The sequence below is a fragment of the Colletotrichum scovillei genome, assembly GCF_011075155.1.
Source record: "Colletotrichum scovillei strain TJNH1 chromosome Unknown Contig00003, whole genome shotgun sequence".
Lineage (NCBI taxonomy): Eukaryota > Fungi > Ascomycota > Sordariomycetes > Glomerellales > Glomerellaceae > Colletotrichum > Colletotrichum scovillei.
In genome coordinates, this window is record NW_023336261.1 from 923,587 (window position 1) to 940,252 (window position 16,666).

Sequence of the window (16,666 nt, forward strand, 5' to 3'; positions counted from 1 at the left end):
CTATCACAGATACACTTCATTTACTACATAGGCAACTCGAAGACAACCCAAATTTTGCGCCACATGCCATGATCTCTTCTTTTATCCTGGTGCGAAATCAGCAATGGCCCTTCCTGGTTATATAGTCGGGTGAAGCCTATGAGCTTTCACTGTGAGCACGCATTTGTAGCTTGCCGACCCCGCCATTACCCCGCAATCACGAGGGGCATCGCACCTCCAATCGTAGACTGAGGTCTATCTTTTTAGCTGTGAACATCGAAATTGAAGGGCCTGTAGCTGACAGCGATAGGATGAACTTACTACATTGCGCTTTTTGGAGTTGTAAGATGATACGTTAAGGCTCATGTCGTCTGTATATCATGTTGTCAGCCCCAATTTCATCACTCGTCCAGCTAATCGGCCGAATTTCGATGCAACATGAATATTTGCTGCGATGAAGTAATGGTGCCCAGCATGTAAAGCTCCACCTCGACTCACTAACTCGCTCAAACCATGCAATTCAACGAGTAGAATACTACACATATTCCTTTCTCATTCAGATGGTGCATTTTGCATTTGCTGTAATTATAGTAAGTAAACACCTGGCTTTAGCTTGCGATGCTGCATGAGGCAGGAATGACTGACAAGCGATGCAGCCCTGCGCATTTAGCCTTGGCAAATTCATCTCAGGCATCAACGCATGCTGGCCATCAGAATATGATAGGTCGAAGCGGATTCAATGAGGGGTCGGACCGCCAATGTGCATTTCATTTGAGACTGACCTCAGCCCTTCGCCTTCAAGAAACAAGACTTCCCCTCGCAATGCTGCGGAGTGAATGTGTCTATGATCTGTTGAAGCCCAGACTTTCGACCCTCCCTGCCTGCTACGTGATCCACCTACCATAACTTGACGCGAAGACACGATCGCCAGCGGCCATTGCACCGACGAAAGATGTACGATTCCAACACAGAAGCGTCAGGTGATGACAACGAGGAGACCGCCACAGACAGCAAGACCGGCTCGCTTAAGCGTGGCCGTGGCCCAGCGCATGGTAAGCCCCTTCGTAGTTGAGGGTAAAAGTCCTTGCCAGTGCGTACTAATAACGTTTTCAGACTTCGATGCCGATAAATTTCAACCCCGAAAACAGAGGAACAGTGGTGATGACCAGCTCCAGAGAAATACTCCTGTAGCACCAGAGGACTATACTATCGGCTGGGTGTGCGCGGTCCCGGTGGAAATGGCTGCTGCAAGGCTGATGCTTGACCAAGTGCACCCTGATTTCTCTCACCAGAATCCGGCCGACCATAACAGCTATATCTTGGGCCGGGTTCAGAGACATAACGTCGTCATTGCTTGCCTGCCTGCGGGCATCTACGGATTGACTCCTGCTGCTACAGTTGTCAAGGACATGTTGCGGACTTTCAATTCAATCCGGTTCGGGCTGATTGTGGGGATTGGAGGCGGCGCACCGTCACGAGCTCATGACATTCGACTGGGCGATATCGTGGTTAGCCAACCTACCGGAACAATTGGAGGTATCGTTCAATACGACCGAGGAAAGCTTACAAATGAGGGGGGTTTCCAACGCACTGGTGCCCTCAACGCACCACCACAGTTCCTCCTAGCAGCCCTGAATCGTCTAAAGATCGATCATCTTAGCCAAGACAGCCGGATCCCTGATTTTTTATCCGAGCTTGTGAACAAAGCTCCCAGAAAGGTGGAAAAGAGATTCTCTTATCAGGGAAGTGCCAACGATTGTCTCTATGAAGCAGAGTACGAACATGTTGACCAGGAGTCCGGGTGTGGCAAGTGTGATCCTTTGCATACGATCCAACGAGATCCCCGAGACGATACAGACCCGATCATTCATTACGGAAATATTGCGTCGGGCTTCCAGGCCATCAAGCATGGGAAGACTCGTGATATAATGGCGAAAAATCTAGATGTGCTTTGTTTTGAAATGGGAGCGGCGGGTCTGCAAGACTTTCCGTGTCTTGTCATCCGCGGTATTTGTGACTATGCTGATTCGCATAAAAACAAGATGTGGCAGGAGTACGCGAGTGCTACAGCAGCGGCATTTGCGAAAGAATTCCTTTCGATTATACCGCCAGATCGGGTCCTGCAGGAGAAGCCTGTCCCGCCGTTAATATCTGGTAAGTGGATAACACTGGTCCAAATATTGCAGTGCTAATCCCTCTTCCAGATATTCACCTTCAAGAGCTTCTTCACAGCACACAGGCGGCCATCTTGGCACAGATACAGAAACGGGAGGGCGAACACGAAAGCCAAAAACAGGTTGATTGCCATCGAGCATTCAAAACAAGCACATACGAAAAGTTCAAGAATATCAACACTGACCGAGTCACGGGCACCTGGGAGTGGGTGTTAGAGCATCCACGATACACAAAGTGGAAACAGAGCCGTCAGGATGACCTCCTTTGGATCTTGGGAGGCCCGGGCTGTGGAAAATCTGTGCTATCCAACGCCCTTATTGACGAGGAGTTGCAAAATTGGAATCAGCATACGGTGTGCTACTTCTTCTTCAAGGACAACGACAACCAAAACAACCTGGCGACAGCCTTGTGTGCCCTTCTTCATCAGCTTTTCAACTCTCAACCCATCCTCCTCCGCCATGCTATGTATGCCTTTGAGAAAAATGGAAAGGAATTGCAGACAAATGTTGATGAGCTGTGGCGCATCTTCGCAGCGGCTGGTACGGACGATGAAGCAGTCAGTGTCACTTGTGTTCTAGACGCTCTAGACGAGTGCTGCACTGATGACCGCCGAAAGCTCATACAATTTCTAACAACCTTCCATAACCAACGAATCACGTCTACAAGGTATCAACTTAAGTTTATTGTCGCTAGTCGACCACATCAAGACATTGAGACTGAGTTTCGCGGCATGCTCGGGCCTCGGGCAATCCGGCTCACTGGCGAAGAGAGCAATGCTGATATCAGTGAGGAAATCAAATTCGTTATTCGACACAAGGTAGCATCAGCCGGGCGCAGACTTGGGATGAGTCAACAAGTGCAAGACAAGTTGCAGAAAAAGCTCTTCTCAGTTTCGCATCGAACATATCGCTGGCTGCACTTTGTGATGGAAGAAATCCTGGACGGCCAGGCGCGGCCCAAAATGCCATTCTTGAAGACGACCAACACTCTCCCAGAAAAAATGGGTGCATACGATAGCATATTTAGCCGCTTTGACTCCAAACAACAAAGAGACGCGCAGGCTTTCGTCAGGGAACTTGAATCGGAGTCATTTTGGCCAGAACTTCTACGCGAGAATCGGCTCCAACTTGCACCGTCAGACGCCCAAACAATTATCACCGAGAGCTATAGGCCTTCCAATAAGGCTAGCGAGACATTCAGCGGAGGTCTTGTCTCTACGAAACCATCGTCACTTGAGGAAGACACCAATAACGTTGACGAGGATAACGCAGCAAAACAGACGGCCAAGACTTTCTATAATCACGCACAAGTCGAAAGTTACAGCGATGGTGTTGACGAGGAAATCAGATCCCTGATATCGGGACCTGAAGATATCCATTCACAAGACGGATCAAACTCTGCTCGCTGGGAGGTCAGAACAGCCGCAGCTAGCTATTTGGCTGAATTGCTGACTGATGATGCAACCCTTCGCCCCCTATATGAGGAAGCGTCTAAACGTCTGGATAATGACCGCTTTTGTCGGAATCATGGACGCTTGCTCAAAAGATATTACCTGTCACTGCTCTCACAAGCTACAAACCGGAAACAAATCGTTGCGGTTAATTTCCTCAGGCCAAGATCCAACAGAACACTCATCTCGAGAAAAGTTCTCGAAAGCACAGGGAGAGAAAGAGTTCAGGTAGCATTGTCTCAACATGAAGAGCGAAACTTGACTCTGCAACGCTTTCTTCAGAGCGAAGAAGTACGCCAAGATGCAACCAATGCAGGAGTGGAACCGCCGCTGGATATTGATGAGCGGAGTGAACAGGAAAGCTCAGTGGATGAAGACGAACAAGAAGCCGACCAAGATGGCCCCTACCTCGTTGATCTTGAGAATGCCAGACACCATTTCGCCTCAGGAGCATCGCTAATGCAATTCAAAGCTGAGTTTTCAGACTTCTTACACCCCCCCAGCAGGGTCGTGCAGGAGACGCAGTCACCAATGCAGAGTCAAACGGAGGCGGAGATAGAGCAGAGGCCCAACAGCAGGTCGCGTGGATGGTATGGCAGCGTTGCTTATGGGAAAATCAAACTATCTTCATGGCTTTACGATATGTATTGTCCACCAAAATTAGGATATCAAAGACTTCGGTACATCTGTGTAGGTGGCTAATTTCTATCGTTATATCGCTTCTCAGAGTAAGGAGCCGGAGCTAACTGGGTACCTTATTACAGGAATGCAACGATCCCATGTTTTTGGACATCAAAGAGCTCAAACCAGGCGGGATCCAGCTATTTCGGCAGCGCTTTATGAAAGATGGACTTGCCAGGCTCATGGCCCCTTATGACCCAACTGCTAGAGGTCCGGACTCAACAGCAGTTCAAGGTCCTCGGAGCAGTCTTTCTCCACCCCCTCCTGCGCATCTTCGGCCAGAGCGAAGTCAGTCAAGCTCATCGCGGCAGAGTTCTGAACGGGGTACTTTTTCGTCAAGACCAGGATCGCCAACGCCGGCGTCAGACACGTCACGGTCCGACGAGGTGGCGTTCCATCAAGAAGAACAGAATACTCCCCAGTACTTGCTGCTGTGCGTCAACCAAAAAAGCCTTCCGATATTGGACCATGTTGACTGCAGTTCTTTTGGGAATGATCAATATCTTTTCCAGCACATCTTGCAAAGATATCAGACACTACGTGAGGGATCAACCTGGAGAATCTCGCTTCTTTTCCCGCCATTAGCATGCGCAATACTAAACAAAGGCCTAGCCTCTCTCAGGCAAAATACTCCAAGCTGGTTGGATCGGATGTTCCAGTTCTTTCAAAAACTGTCCGAGGCTAGTCTGTTCAACATGCACACTGGCGATTACGTTCAGGTATGTCAACACAACTTCTTTCCCCGTGGAATACTGTCACTAATAGCCCCCCAAAAAGTTTCGACTCGTCCCGATGGGGGAGTCTACCAACCCGCAACATTTCAAATGTGGGGAGTATCCTCCTGTCTCCGAAGTATTAGAAGCAAAAAGCTATTCGTACAATCCAGTACCGACTGATGTTGCGGTTGATTCCATTCCCTTATGGCATCTAACGCTCCCTGGGCGCCGACACAGCGACAACTACTGGATCACAACATTTCCCAAAAAGCTTCGGGGTCCGTTACATCGCCTACCAGGAACCCATGAAAGAGTAATTGGATGGGGCATACGGGTCAACGAACGCTTCAATTGGCACCTGTTTTTCTCTCTTCTTCTTGTAATCACGGTGATCATCTGGGCAATTGTAGCCATTTATCTTGCATGCAAGGCTGATGACTCTTCTGGTTTTGGTTTAGGGGCTTTTCTCGCAGCACTTGTTGCGATCTATATGCCTTTTCAGTATTTTGCTTGGAAGGAAAAGCTGGAATAACACTATCCGCGGCCTGCCTCGTATGGCACCGGCTTGCGCTCCCATGAACTTTATGGATTAATCAGTTAATTCATTTGTTCCTAGATGGCCACAAATCCACTTCCCATGTCAGCATGTCAGCAATGATGCAAATAAAAATAATGATGTGTTAATGTTTTGAACAATAAAAGATGTGCAGGGCATAATGCCGACATAGCCTGTACTAAGTTCAAGTGTGTCAAAAGGCCTCGCTTTCACGTGACCGGATCAAATTGGTCCAAGGATCAAGAACAATTGTCGCAATGGTATGAGAGGGAACTCGACATATTACAAGTGCGGCGATCATAATTGTGTGGTGCTAGTGGAGATTCAAAATCTCTAACCCCAGAGTACTGCCCTGCAAGAGATCAGGAAATTCAAATCCCTTGAATCGACAATTATATCATACTGTTTCCAATGATGGACGCAGAGATCAAGCGCATTTTCACCTAAGAAAGGGGTACATTTCGTTAGACACGATTTGGCTAACGCAATACATTATACTAGCGCTGGCAGATTCGACCATCACTGACCTTCAGTTACAGTTGTCAGACTCATCATTATTGCTTTGGTATTACTCAAACAGGGGTATTATGCTTTTACTAAGATTTGTGGCCGCAATATCGGGTATATCAAATTCACGAGTCCTTTTGCTCGTCGACAATGAGGAAGCTCTTCGGGACCACTCTCTCATTGTCATGAGAAGCCTCCCTTGTCGACCTTCCTCCGTAAGTCAACTCTTCCTCACTCCCATTCTCACTGACACTCTTGATGTGCGACAAGGCCTCAACGTCACCTTTACCTGCTCTCGCCGAGAAGCCCATGCTCGATCTCCTCTTTCCAGAAGTCGCCTCACTCTGCCTCTTTTGACACTTGAAGGTGCCGCAGCATTTACAAGGAAAGTACGACATGCTATAGAGATCTTCGTGCCCGGACTGCGGCGGACCGTTGCTGGACTTAGCAAAGGTTGTGGCTGCGAAGGCCGATGGTCGGCGAGTAGCGTCATCGGTAACGCGGTGCGGGGATGGGTTTGAGGTCATGCCTAACTTGTAGCCGATGGCTTTGAGAAGGGGTCGAAGTGTTGCGAGGCTGCCGGCGGTGATTGCTAGGCCTTGTTCCACGGATGACCAGATAGCGATGTCGAGGGTAGACCCTTTGTTAAAGTTAGTTGATTGTCCCTGGGAAGAGACAACTTGAAATAGTAGACTTACAGAGGAAATCGGCGTCCTTGAGGCCCATGAGATATCCAAAGCGAACCAAGACAGCTGAGCTGGCACTGATAGGATGGTCAGATTCGTTCACGTTGCCAATAAGATTTGATTGTACTCACACGCAACCCATGATCAATAACGGGATCAAAGCAAACTTCGTCTTCTTTCGCAGTTGGAGGTTCCAAACCAAAAAGGCTGGGAGAATGGCGAATGTCAAGTCCGATATGACACTGAAGGCACTGTACAAGTATGCCAATGCAATAACAATGTTGACATCGATGCAGCTTCCTGGCTGACTCTTGTTCCAGAAGAACGAGATCGGGTGGCACTGAAACAGCGTCACGAAGAAGAAAACGACTCCGGCTAGGACAGTGAACATCATAGCCATGTAAATGATCCAGCTGTGTAGTCTTCGGGTGGTAATTCGCAAGAGAAAGAATCCGATGGACATTTTCGAGACGATCATGCTGAGGGAGTAAAAGAGGTAGCAGAACCACCAGCACTAGGAGGTTGTGTCAGTACACTTGTTACCAGTGGAAATCGTATTGTCTTGGAGTAGTTGCTGACCTCGAGCGCTTTGGTGATATGGTCATCTTCGATATCCGCGAAATGCCTTCCGGTGCCATAGTGAACACCTAGTATCGAGAAGGTTGAGTAGCATATGAAGAAGGCCTTTGATGGAGTTAGTCATGTCTTCCTGTCTGTATACACAATCATCATGCAAATCGAGTAATGCATACCAGAGCCAAGACCATGAGCCAGTCATCCGTTCCAAAAGCCTTGACCAGGCCAGCCCGGACGTAGCATCGCAATGCAGTGGCCAACACCGCCGCTGAGACGAAGAAGATGTTGACGGCCAGGAGCTCGGGTCCGCGGTTCTCAACCACGGGTGCCATGTTGACTCGTAGATTTCACGTTTCGATGTCTACCAGGGGTCCTTTCTTTGGAGCAGGCCCTCCCAGTTCCCACTTGAAGAGATGCAAGGTTTATGGAGATCGTGGGGAGGGAGGGGGGAGTCAAGCAAAGGTCGTACGATTCTTTATAATTCCCCATCCTTAAACAAGTACGGAAATGAAAAGAAGGATACGGGCCGCAGAAATCACAAGACACCGTCGTTACCGTGCACCGGGCGCTAACGCCAGGGGTAGATGGGTCTTGTTGTGTCGCGTTTCCATCTTCAGAGCTCAATCCGAAGCCTTCAGTCGACGGCGTCGGGTCGTGCGTCCGGAGAGCTCGGCATGCGCCGTCCGTCCCTCATTGAAGACTCAAAAGAAGGGAAAGTATCTGTCTTGACCCCACCGGAGCTCTCCTAGCTTCAAAGGACATTTGATTTTTGGGGATCATTTGCGATGAGGTAAGGCAACACAAACGAGCAGCCAGCTCCGAGCCTCTGGAAAGCTTTGCCTTGAAGAAAATGTCCAGATCCGGCGACGGACTCGGGACGGCGGCGGGAGGAATGCCTCATCCGCGTTAAGTCAAGCTCTAGAGCGTCTGCCACCAGTCCTTCTTAGGACACGGGCTCCGGTGAACGGACGAGGAGGCTGACCAGTTGAATAACTGTGGCTTGCTTTCTCGAAGGAGCGCTAGAACAGATCTATCACCGTTCCGACACGCCACGTCGGAAATGGTGGCCGTGCAAAGCATCTCGCGTACGTCTAGCTTGTCGCCTAGCGGCTTTTCACTTGCTGTTTCGCTACTACCGATCGAACCAGTGGCCAAGCCTCTGAGGACAATCCTTGAAACAAACTCAGTCGCCTTTTGGCTTGAGTGACTTGAGTAATTCCATTAGGTCAGCGGCAACAAACCTGACTTTGTCAAAAAATGTGGTTTTTGCGGTCGGGATACCTCCGATCCATACCCCCTTGGCGAGGGAGATCGGCCCGGGGATGTGTGCCGGGTTATGACCCGGAAGTGCCGCGATGCCACACAGTCATGGCCTCTCAGGCCCCTCCTTGCACATGTTAATCGGATGCCCAGTCGCCTCAAGATGCCAAATGACAATATCTGTCACTTGTCAAATTGAAAGTTCGGTAGCTACAACTCTAATGCCATACACGAGGCACTACTGCGAGACACAAAACAGTGTGGCTATGAACAGGAACACGACGGCTTCAATTAACAGCCCAGGGGAACCGAGACAACATTCACGTCCTTTTCTAGGGCGCCACAAGTGCAAACTTCTCCAGCATTTCAACGCCAGCCTCCTCTTTGACATTAGCAGCTACACACCCTAATTCAGGACGTTGTGAGCATGTTTCCCCAGCGATTTTGCTTTCCTGTTCCGGCTTTTGATTCAACATGTGAGACATTTACCTCAGACTCCTTATTATTGTTCTTGAAGGAAACCATAGGCTCGAAGGATCAAGTCAAAGGGCTGAATGATCAATGGCACACTCGCTAGAGCGTCTTGGCTTCCGGCCGGTTCGTCGCTGCGGTATCCTCCCGACATGGGTTCGTCGGCAGATTCTTTGCCGTGCGCACAAGCCAGGAAACAAGACACCCAGACGGCTCTTGGGTGAGACCTGTGGATCTCCTGCTACCAGGATCCAGGTACACGGATGACGGACGGATGACGGGGCTGGTGATAGTTTGTTTGCAGGCTGGGTCTGGAAGGGGTCCGGAAATGACCCCTTACGTGACAGACTGTGGACCAGATTCACATGCATGGTTGAGTGGACAATCCAAGCGTTGTATCCAGCATCTCACGGTTCTCATCCTGTCGCCTTGTTCAATCGGGAAGAGCAGGGACGATGGTGGGTGTCCCGTGGAAGCCCAGACAATGTGGAGGAAGGCCTGGTGAACTTTACACCTGCATGCAGCGAGAACTGCTGTTTCTTGGCAGGCTAGCACGCTCTAAGGATCTGCCATTTCCTACAAACACGTAGCGGGGTTGAAACATTGGGATAGACGACAATAGACGACAAAACTACCATGGCTATATGCGACAGGGCTATCACTAAGAGCTGTTGAATTGATCAAAGTACGGCCTCTCCGCTTGCGGCGTGATCCTCAACATATGCCGCCTAGTTTTCCCCTCTTCGACCGTGAAGTCTCGCAGCGCAGAGTGCTGGGTGTTTCTGTTGTCGTAGACCACCACCGTTCCCGGCCTCCAATGAACCCGCAGATGCCAATCCTGACCTCTTTCGATATGGTCAAACAAGAATCCTAGTAAAGCGGCACTCTCTTCCTGCTTCATACCGACAATTCGTTTCGTGTAGAGCCGATTGACGTACAGGGAAAGCTGCTTAGTGACCGAATGGGTTCTCACGACTGGATGGATGGTTTCAATGGGTTCCCGAATGTACCGGTCGCGGTGGTCGTTCACCGAAGCTTGAGAGAAGCCGGAGTGAACAGCCTTCAAGCTATGAAGCAACGTACGGTAAGTCTCCGAGAGTGCGTAGTAGGCTGCTGTTGTGGAGAGGTATAGAGTATCCCCTCCAGATGCCGGAGTGCTCAGAGGCAAGAAGGTTGTCGTACCCATCCCGTTGCTGTATGCTGTCAGGTTCCAATACGATGACGCGTGGTCATTGGCAGCGGACTTACATCTCATAACTCATGTCGCTGTGCCACTTCACGCTGGTGACATTGTCTTTGATCTCGTTGTCGACAGCACCTGCACTGAATTTTCTGTCAAGCGTCCATGTCTGCTTTTGCCGTCGCGGTTGACTTACGTGAAGTCGCGGTACACAGGGAGTAGTTCTGGGTAGTCCTTGATCTGACCGCCCATCTGATGGACATGCAGTGAACCGAAATGTCTTCCGTAGGCTTTCTGCTTCTCGGGTCCAATGTCTGCGAAATCTTGGTCTCGGAAAATCACCACGCCACGCTCAGCTGCGAAGAGTGCCAGTTCATCAAGCTGGGCAGAGCTCAGTTGACTAAGTTGGATTCCATGGATCTCGGTACCGACCACTGGGGTAACCTCTTCATAGCTGACCCCAGTTGCCCCTAGAAGATTCTTCTTGGTCGGATCAGCCCTAAAACCGACATCGTCATGGTGGAACTCTTCCAATGGAGGCTGAGTTCCGGGTACGAAATATGGCAAGTAACTTTCATATTTATACTAACACCAATCAGAATTCGTCCATCAGTATGGTACGATGATTTGTACTCACGCTCTCCTTGTCATAGTTGATAGACGTTTCTGCCCGAAGCTGAAGCGTCTGGGGCTCTGCTGTAACCTTTGTGTTTACTTTTGTCGCCATTGTGATGAACGTAATTGGTAATCTGGTCAATAGTTCACTCACTCTAAATGCAATGATGACACCAGAATTGTCCAGTCTGATATAGAAATGGCCGGGTGCTTATTTCCGTGTTGGAGGTTGTACATGCTAGCACGCGATCTTGTTCTCCTTGTTGCGACATCATCCTTGGAGATTCGTCATGACATCTGTGCCCTCACATTGGTCGAAGGCACCGTAACATGTCTGCATCTTATCTCTCGCGACAATGCTGCCAACATCATATTATTAAAATTTCCGATAAAGCATTTGGACATATGGTAGTTCTCCTCTTTTCTGATTGCGAGACTCAAGTTCATTGCTTATTGCCGAAGACCCTGGTGAGCATGCACTTGCCGACATACCTCACGGCTTTTGTGTGGCTTGCATCGGACAGTTCCCGACACTCATGCCGCACTGAAGACATGGGGTGTCTCAGAAGAGAGTAGAGGATCATCATCATCAGAAGCAATGGCGTGCTCCGAGTAGAAACGGGGCATGCTATATGAACTGCACATGTTGAGGGATGATTGTGTTCTTCGCATTTCAATCAGCTTAGCAAATTGTTCACTTACAATTTGCAAACATGACCAGTGACGGCAGAAAGCAAGATTTTGAGGTGTCTACGGACCTGGAGGTCCAACTGGCATCTAGCGAGGTTAGTAGATGGAGGGTACTGTCAAACATCTCACGCAAGGTCTGGGGTGATGACCCACGAGAGCGTAAATATGTTCGGAAGTTGAACACTTTCCTCTTGTGAGTCGGGCTCCTACTAACTTGATACTGTTCTGACTGACCTTGACCATAGCTCTTACGTACTTCTAGGGTATTTCATCAAGTACCTCGATCAGAATAACTACAGCAATGCGTTCGTCAGCGGCATGCAGGAAGAGCTTAATCTTTACGGCAATGAGAGAAACCTCCTGAATACATACTTCAACATCGGTATCATCTTGGGCACTATCCCAGCCCAAATGATCCAGCTAAAGTATGTACGCCCGTCGATTTGGATACCGGCGTGTGAACTCGGGTGGTCTGCCTTGACAATGATCATGGCGAGCGCCAAGAATGTGGAGACAGTATGTTCACAGTCACTTTCGCTCTCATAGACGTGAAAGTAGAACATTGCTGACCAAGTATCGTTAGCTTTACGCTTTACGATTCTTCATAGGACTTCTCGAGTCATGTTCCTTCCCAGGTTTCGCTAGCATACTGAGGAGTTGGTACGGCAAGTCTCAACTCGCCAAGCGTATGGCTTTATTTGAGCAGATAGCTGCAATTGCTGGTATGTTCAGTGGATACCTCCAGGCAGGGCTTTACACTGGCATGAATGGGACAGCTGGGCTGTCTGGCTGGAGGTGGCTCTTCATCATGGATGGTCAGTTATCGGCACAACTCCGAGACGATGTGGACCTGATGTTGATCATTCATAGGCGTCATCTCGATACCGATCGCTTTGTATGGATTCTTTGCGCTTCCTGACTTACCACACAACACTCGGGCTTTCTACCTTCAAAAAGAAGTAAGAAAACATCCGCTGCATTAAGCTAGTGGAGCCGGACGTACAATGCAGGCTGACCGTGATCAACAGGACCGTGAATATGGCATGGAGCGCATCAAAGCTATGGGTCGCAAACCACCATCGAAGCTGACTCTGAAGACCATCAAGGAGATATACACTTCATGGCAGCTTTGGGCTTTCATACTTCCATATCTCATGGTGGCTGAAGCTGGGTCCGGTACCGGGTATTTCAACCTCTTTCTCAAGTCAGAGGGTTATAGCGTCGTTAAGACGAACATCCTTCCGACAATAGGTTTGTCTAACAACGGCTGCAATTAGTTTCGACGTGAAGAGTGCTGAGACCTTACCTATTTTCAGGAAACGCCATACAGATAGTCGCAGCGTTTGCTATGGGCTGGCTTTCAGATGCCACGGGTAGTCGAGTTCTGACGGTGATGTTCGTACAGGCAATGGTGCTTTTGTCGAACATAATCCTGTCAATATGGAACGTTCCTAAGGCGGCCTTGTTTGCAGCCTTCTATTTGAACTATACCGGCGGTGCGGCTCAGCCAATTGTCATCAGCTATGGGCACGAGATCACGCAATCGAATGCAAATCTCCGACAACTGCTGGTTGCTACGGGCAAAATCTTTACCTACACCTTCAGTGCTTGGATGCCCGGTAAGTCTTATATCATGCGGAGATGCTTCATCTTGCAAGTCTTCATGTTCTGATTGCTAATGGACTCCTGAAGTTGTGCTATTTCCGACATATGACGCCCCCAAGTACAAGTATGGTTACCAGATACTCATTCTCTTCGGCGGGCTGGCCGTCGTGGGCATGTATCTGCTTGACTTTCTGTACAAACGGGACTTGTTAGTTCGAATTCTTGGAAATGAGACCGTGAGAGAAGCGTTAACGTTCAAGTAGGAAACGCAATCCACAGCTTTACGAGGTCGAGCAGCAATCCGAGAACGACCAGCTCACGTCAGAGAGACAATGTGACGATGGGCTGAGGTCCAATCGGAATGATTTTGAGAGCCGATACGGAACCGTCGGACACGTGGATACATCACTCAGGGCGAAGTAGATCCAAAGTCTCTCACCAGACTCTCCAAGATCTTGCAGATTCCACAAGGATCAAGATGGGATATGGGATGATTGGCAATGGGCGGTGCGCTACCCATGTTCGTAGGCATCTAGTCGGCCTCGTTGACAATTTTAAGAACGTATACCATTGGACATTCACCAGATCACAAAGAAAGCGGCCAGTGGGATGCGACGAAGAAACCGCGGCTGGTGGTGCTTCTGATACAGGATAGAAAAGTTATGTGTACAAGTTTGAGGGCATGGTCTCAAGATGTGCCATAAGCGAGCTATACGAGCATGTCTTCAGGCCAGTCCCATGACTTCTTTAAGTGAGCCAGTCTAACTCAAGATGTCAGCAGTCTGTCATAAGTTCCAAGGGTAATACCGGCGAAGGGGACAGATTAATTTACATCAGTGACACATCCCAGCTGAAGTCATCCGCAGTATTTGATAGCAACTCGTAGAGGACTTCTTGCTCTTCTCTTATGGTGACACGGTCGCCTGCCAAGACTATGGCCATGCAGGCCGATCTGTTGATGAATGAGTGATGATGCCAATATCCCGGGAGTCCATCAACCTACATATGAGCCGGATTGCATGGACTGATTGAGTCTGCCATGCCGGCAAGAATCTTCACGTCGGTGAAGATCTCATTCTGCAGCACATGTGTGAGCAGAGAAACTGCGGCCCCAAGTAAGGAAACTTACATTGATCGACCGAGCTGCTTGTTTAGATACTTTGGCTAAGCGTTGCGCATCGGGATTATGTATCGTTAAGAGAATGCGGTTGATGTGATAGAATAGAAGCCCCATTACGACGGAGTCGTTCAATAGGAATATCTCTGGAAAGAGGCTACCACGCAATGGGGCTTGTACCAAAACCGGTGTGAACGACTCTGGAACTGACCTCATCCACTTCGTGGCGTAGGATACCAGCTGATCGTAGGTCTCGCGGGGCTTGTTTTCCCCATAGCAGTAATTGAGTACGTCGACGGTGTGGAGGCACATCCGCCACGCCCAGATATCATCGTCCGCTGGTTGAAGGGAGCGATCGAAGTCGACATGCTCTATTTCGAGATCTAACTTTTCGTTTCGCATGACAGACCGGAAGATCTCGATGCGTATCCAGGCCCACATTGCGGCCTCCAGGAGAGTACCATGCTCGGGAGTCTTGATATGCGTGGAAAGGAACCTCCATATCGGGGTTGAGGGTGTCTTTTGACACAACGGTGTGACTATTGTGATAGTCAGCGAGACGGAGTGCATGGCTTGATGTCACAAATTCTTTGCCAGGTTCTCAAGTTCCATGTAGCCAGGCAATGTAACCATGGCCTTGGGCTGTGGGAGGACGTACTATAAATATTCTCATAAAGCCTGAGCAGAACGGCAGCAGCAATATGTGCCTCGTCGACCTCGGGAACAGCGCCGTCCAAGGCCGGCTGTAGAAGCTCCATAGTCATATCATAGTATCGTTCTGCAGGCTTATCAAAGAAGTTTAGGCTGTCGCCTTCATCTTTTGACTTTGCCGACACAGCTAAGACAGCATTAAGCAGCACAGGACTGAGAGCAGCATGTTGCAGAAGGAGAACCGAGATCCGATTGTGCGGGTCACCATAGTCGAACGAGGCCGCGATGAACTCCCTGAAGTGGCGAACTAAGTCTGCCTCACGACGGTCTTCTAACGGAAAATTGGCGGAACTGAAGGATCGACGCGGCTCGGGCAAGCTGGGGTCATCGCAGTGGCTCCCGCTACCAATTTCGCTGATGGCGCTTCGAGGCACTGGTGAGAAGGACCGCGGCGCATCGTCTGACTCCAGGTGGCCTGACGATGGGCTTCGGAAGGCAGGATGAGGGTGTAGGGCTGGCAGCTTCGTCAAGGGGTACTGCTGGCCTTTCTCGATGGGCAAAGGACTCTGACCAGTTTCGTTGGCGGCGGCGTCCGAGTTTCGGCTTGGACGATTGGTCGATGACGGCTTGACGAATTCATCTTGTCTTTTCTTAGTCCGTCGCGGTGGTGGTGGTGGTGGTGGACTCGGGGGATAATCTTCGATCGAGATGAAGTCTTCGTCGTCGGAGTCGAACCCATCGTTGTGGAGGCTGTTTATATCGGCAGTCTCGTCGATGAAGCGTATCCTCTTCCCTGACACCCGGCACCACTTTTGCGTATCTGAGAACTCATATTGGGGTTCCCCTCGATTACCATCTGTGTCACTGTAGGTTGGAAGCAGTCAGATGCGTGCCTTTGGGGTAGGGGGACAACTAATAAGAGAGAATGGGGTTAAGTAGTTCACCTTGGCACGGTAATGTGTCTGAACTTGAGCTTGGTACCGCGGACACAAGCCCTACCTTTCCGAACACACTGCCCGCAAGGGGCTCCTTTGTCGCCTATATGAATAAGTCAGCTTTTGGAACGGAATGCCGTCAATACTCCCACTGTTGAAAGGGGGCGTATCCACCCCCGCACTTACATTTGATATGTCTGGGGAAGGCAGTACAAAATCAGATTAGTGAACTGACCGGGGCCATGCGGTAGATCGATCCGTTCTCGATCTCGGGCTGGGAGCGAGGGGTTCTGCGGCAGAGGGAAATGGCAGCCATCCCCGCGGGTTCCGCGAACCTATCCGAGAGGCCGGGGCACTGGCTGCCCTTCCTACCAAAGAAAGGAGGGAATGATTTACAGATGGATAACAGCTTGAGCAAATAGATTCGAGGAACATACCTTGAGCGACAGCTTTCGCAGCCCGGCCTCCTTACGGTTCCCGGAGTGGGCATTTGAGGCAAGAAAACAACGACTGTCTCTCACTTGCACTGCAGGGCATCGATTCCTCTTCGGCGGCGGCAAACGGCTCAGGTGGGACGATAGAAGGTGAGCAGCATGTTTGTGGGGGAAAGGCGAACAAGAACTGGCGGCTGGTATGGGATGTGGCCAATGTACACACCATTGTAACACGGACGAGGGACCGGGGCCTTTCGCGCGGTTTTATCCAAGTCTGGCGAACTAAGGAGGAATTTCCGTGCGGGGACAATAATTGGAGACGTGCGGTAAGAACGCCGAATGTCGCCGATGGCGCGTGAAAGTCATCAGAGCCAGGTGTGAC

At 49.9% G+C, this 16,666-nt stretch overlaps 5 protein-coding genes across 5 annotated transcripts; 2 read left to right on the top strand and 3 right to left on the bottom strand.

Annotated features, from left to right (window-relative positions):
- Positions 1-684: 684 nt before the first annotated feature.
- On the top strand, positions 685-5,533 carry HER10_EVM0009493 (uncharacterized protein; the record flags this gene model as incomplete). The annotated part of the gene is made up of 5 exons (XM_035478979.1): positions 685-1,031; positions 1,093-2,133; positions 2,184-4,294; positions 4,369-5,004; positions 5,063-5,533. The coding sequence occupies exons 1-5, from the start codon at positions 932-934 to the stop codon at positions 5,531-5,533; spliced, it is 4,359 nt and encodes a 1,452-aa protein (XP_035336396.1). The 5' UTR covers positions 685-931.
- A 614-nt stretch (positions 5,534-6,147) lies between these two features.
- Positions 6,148-8,163, bottom strand: HER10_EVM0008434 (uncharacterized protein). The gene is made up of 5 exons (XM_035477957.1): positions 7,503-8,163; positions 7,330-7,434; positions 6,882-7,264; positions 6,763-6,827; positions 6,148-6,704 (listed from the first exon to the last, which is right to left on the bottom strand). Exons 1-5 carry the CDS (start codon positions 7,656-7,658, stop codon positions 6,190-6,192), a joined length of 1,224 nt encoding a protein of 407 aa, XP_035336303.1. The 5' UTR covers positions 7,659-8,163; the 3' UTR covers positions 6,148-6,189.
- A 1,555-nt stretch (positions 8,164-9,718) lies between these two features.
- On the bottom strand, positions 9,719-10,964 carry HER10_EVM0008335 (uncharacterized protein; the record flags this gene model as incomplete). The annotated part of the gene is made up of 4 exons (XM_035477862.1): positions 9,719-10,250; positions 10,306-10,380; positions 10,434-10,822; positions 10,875-10,964. 4 exons carry the CDS (start codon positions 10,962-10,964, stop codon positions 9,719-9,721), a joined length of 1,086 nt encoding a protein of 361 aa, XP_035336296.1.
- A 601-nt stretch (positions 10,965-11,565) lies between these two features.
- HER10_EVM0006667 (pantothenate transporter) lies at positions 11,566-13,570 on the top strand (the record flags this gene model as incomplete). Its single annotated transcript, XM_035476247.1, has 8 exons — positions 11,566-11,735; positions 11,788-12,058; positions 12,126-12,357; positions 12,413-12,501; positions 12,571-12,793; positions 12,859-13,161; positions 13,235-13,355; positions 13,411-13,570. The coding sequence occupies 8 exons, from the start codon at positions 11,566-11,568 to the stop codon at positions 13,568-13,570; spliced, it is 1,569 nt and encodes a 522-aa protein (XP_035336147.1).
- Positions 13,571-13,856: 286 nt separating this feature from the next.
- On the bottom strand, positions 13,857-16,482 carry HER10_EVM0003716 (uncharacterized protein; the record flags this gene model as incomplete). The annotated part of the gene is made up of 7 exons (XM_035473381.1): positions 16,288-16,482; positions 16,037-16,047; positions 15,860-15,953; positions 14,923-15,779; positions 14,234-14,836; positions 13,980-14,079; positions 13,857-13,908 (listed from the first exon to the last, which is right to left on the bottom strand). The coding sequence occupies exons 1-7, from the start codon at positions 16,338-16,340 to the stop codon at positions 13,857-13,859; spliced, it is 1,770 nt and encodes a 589-aa protein (XP_035335858.1). The 5' UTR covers positions 16,341-16,482.
- Between the last annotated feature and the right edge of the window lie 184 nt (positions 16,483-16,666).

Excerpts from the sequence above, each read along its gene's own strand:
- HER10_EVM0008434 (XM_035477957.1), bottom strand. The coding sequence starts at position 7,658 with ATGGCACCCGTGGTTGAGAACCGCGGACCCGAGCTCCTGGCCGTCAAC. Across the intron at positions 6,828-6,881 it reads TTATTGATCATGGGTTGCGT|TGCCAGCTCAGCTGTCTTGG; the intron begins GTGAGTACAATC and ends CCATCCTATCAG. Across the intron at positions 6,705-6,762 it reads CAAGGACGCCGATTTCCTCT|GGTCTACCCTCGACATCGCT; the intron begins GTAAGTCTACTA and ends ACTTTAACAAAG.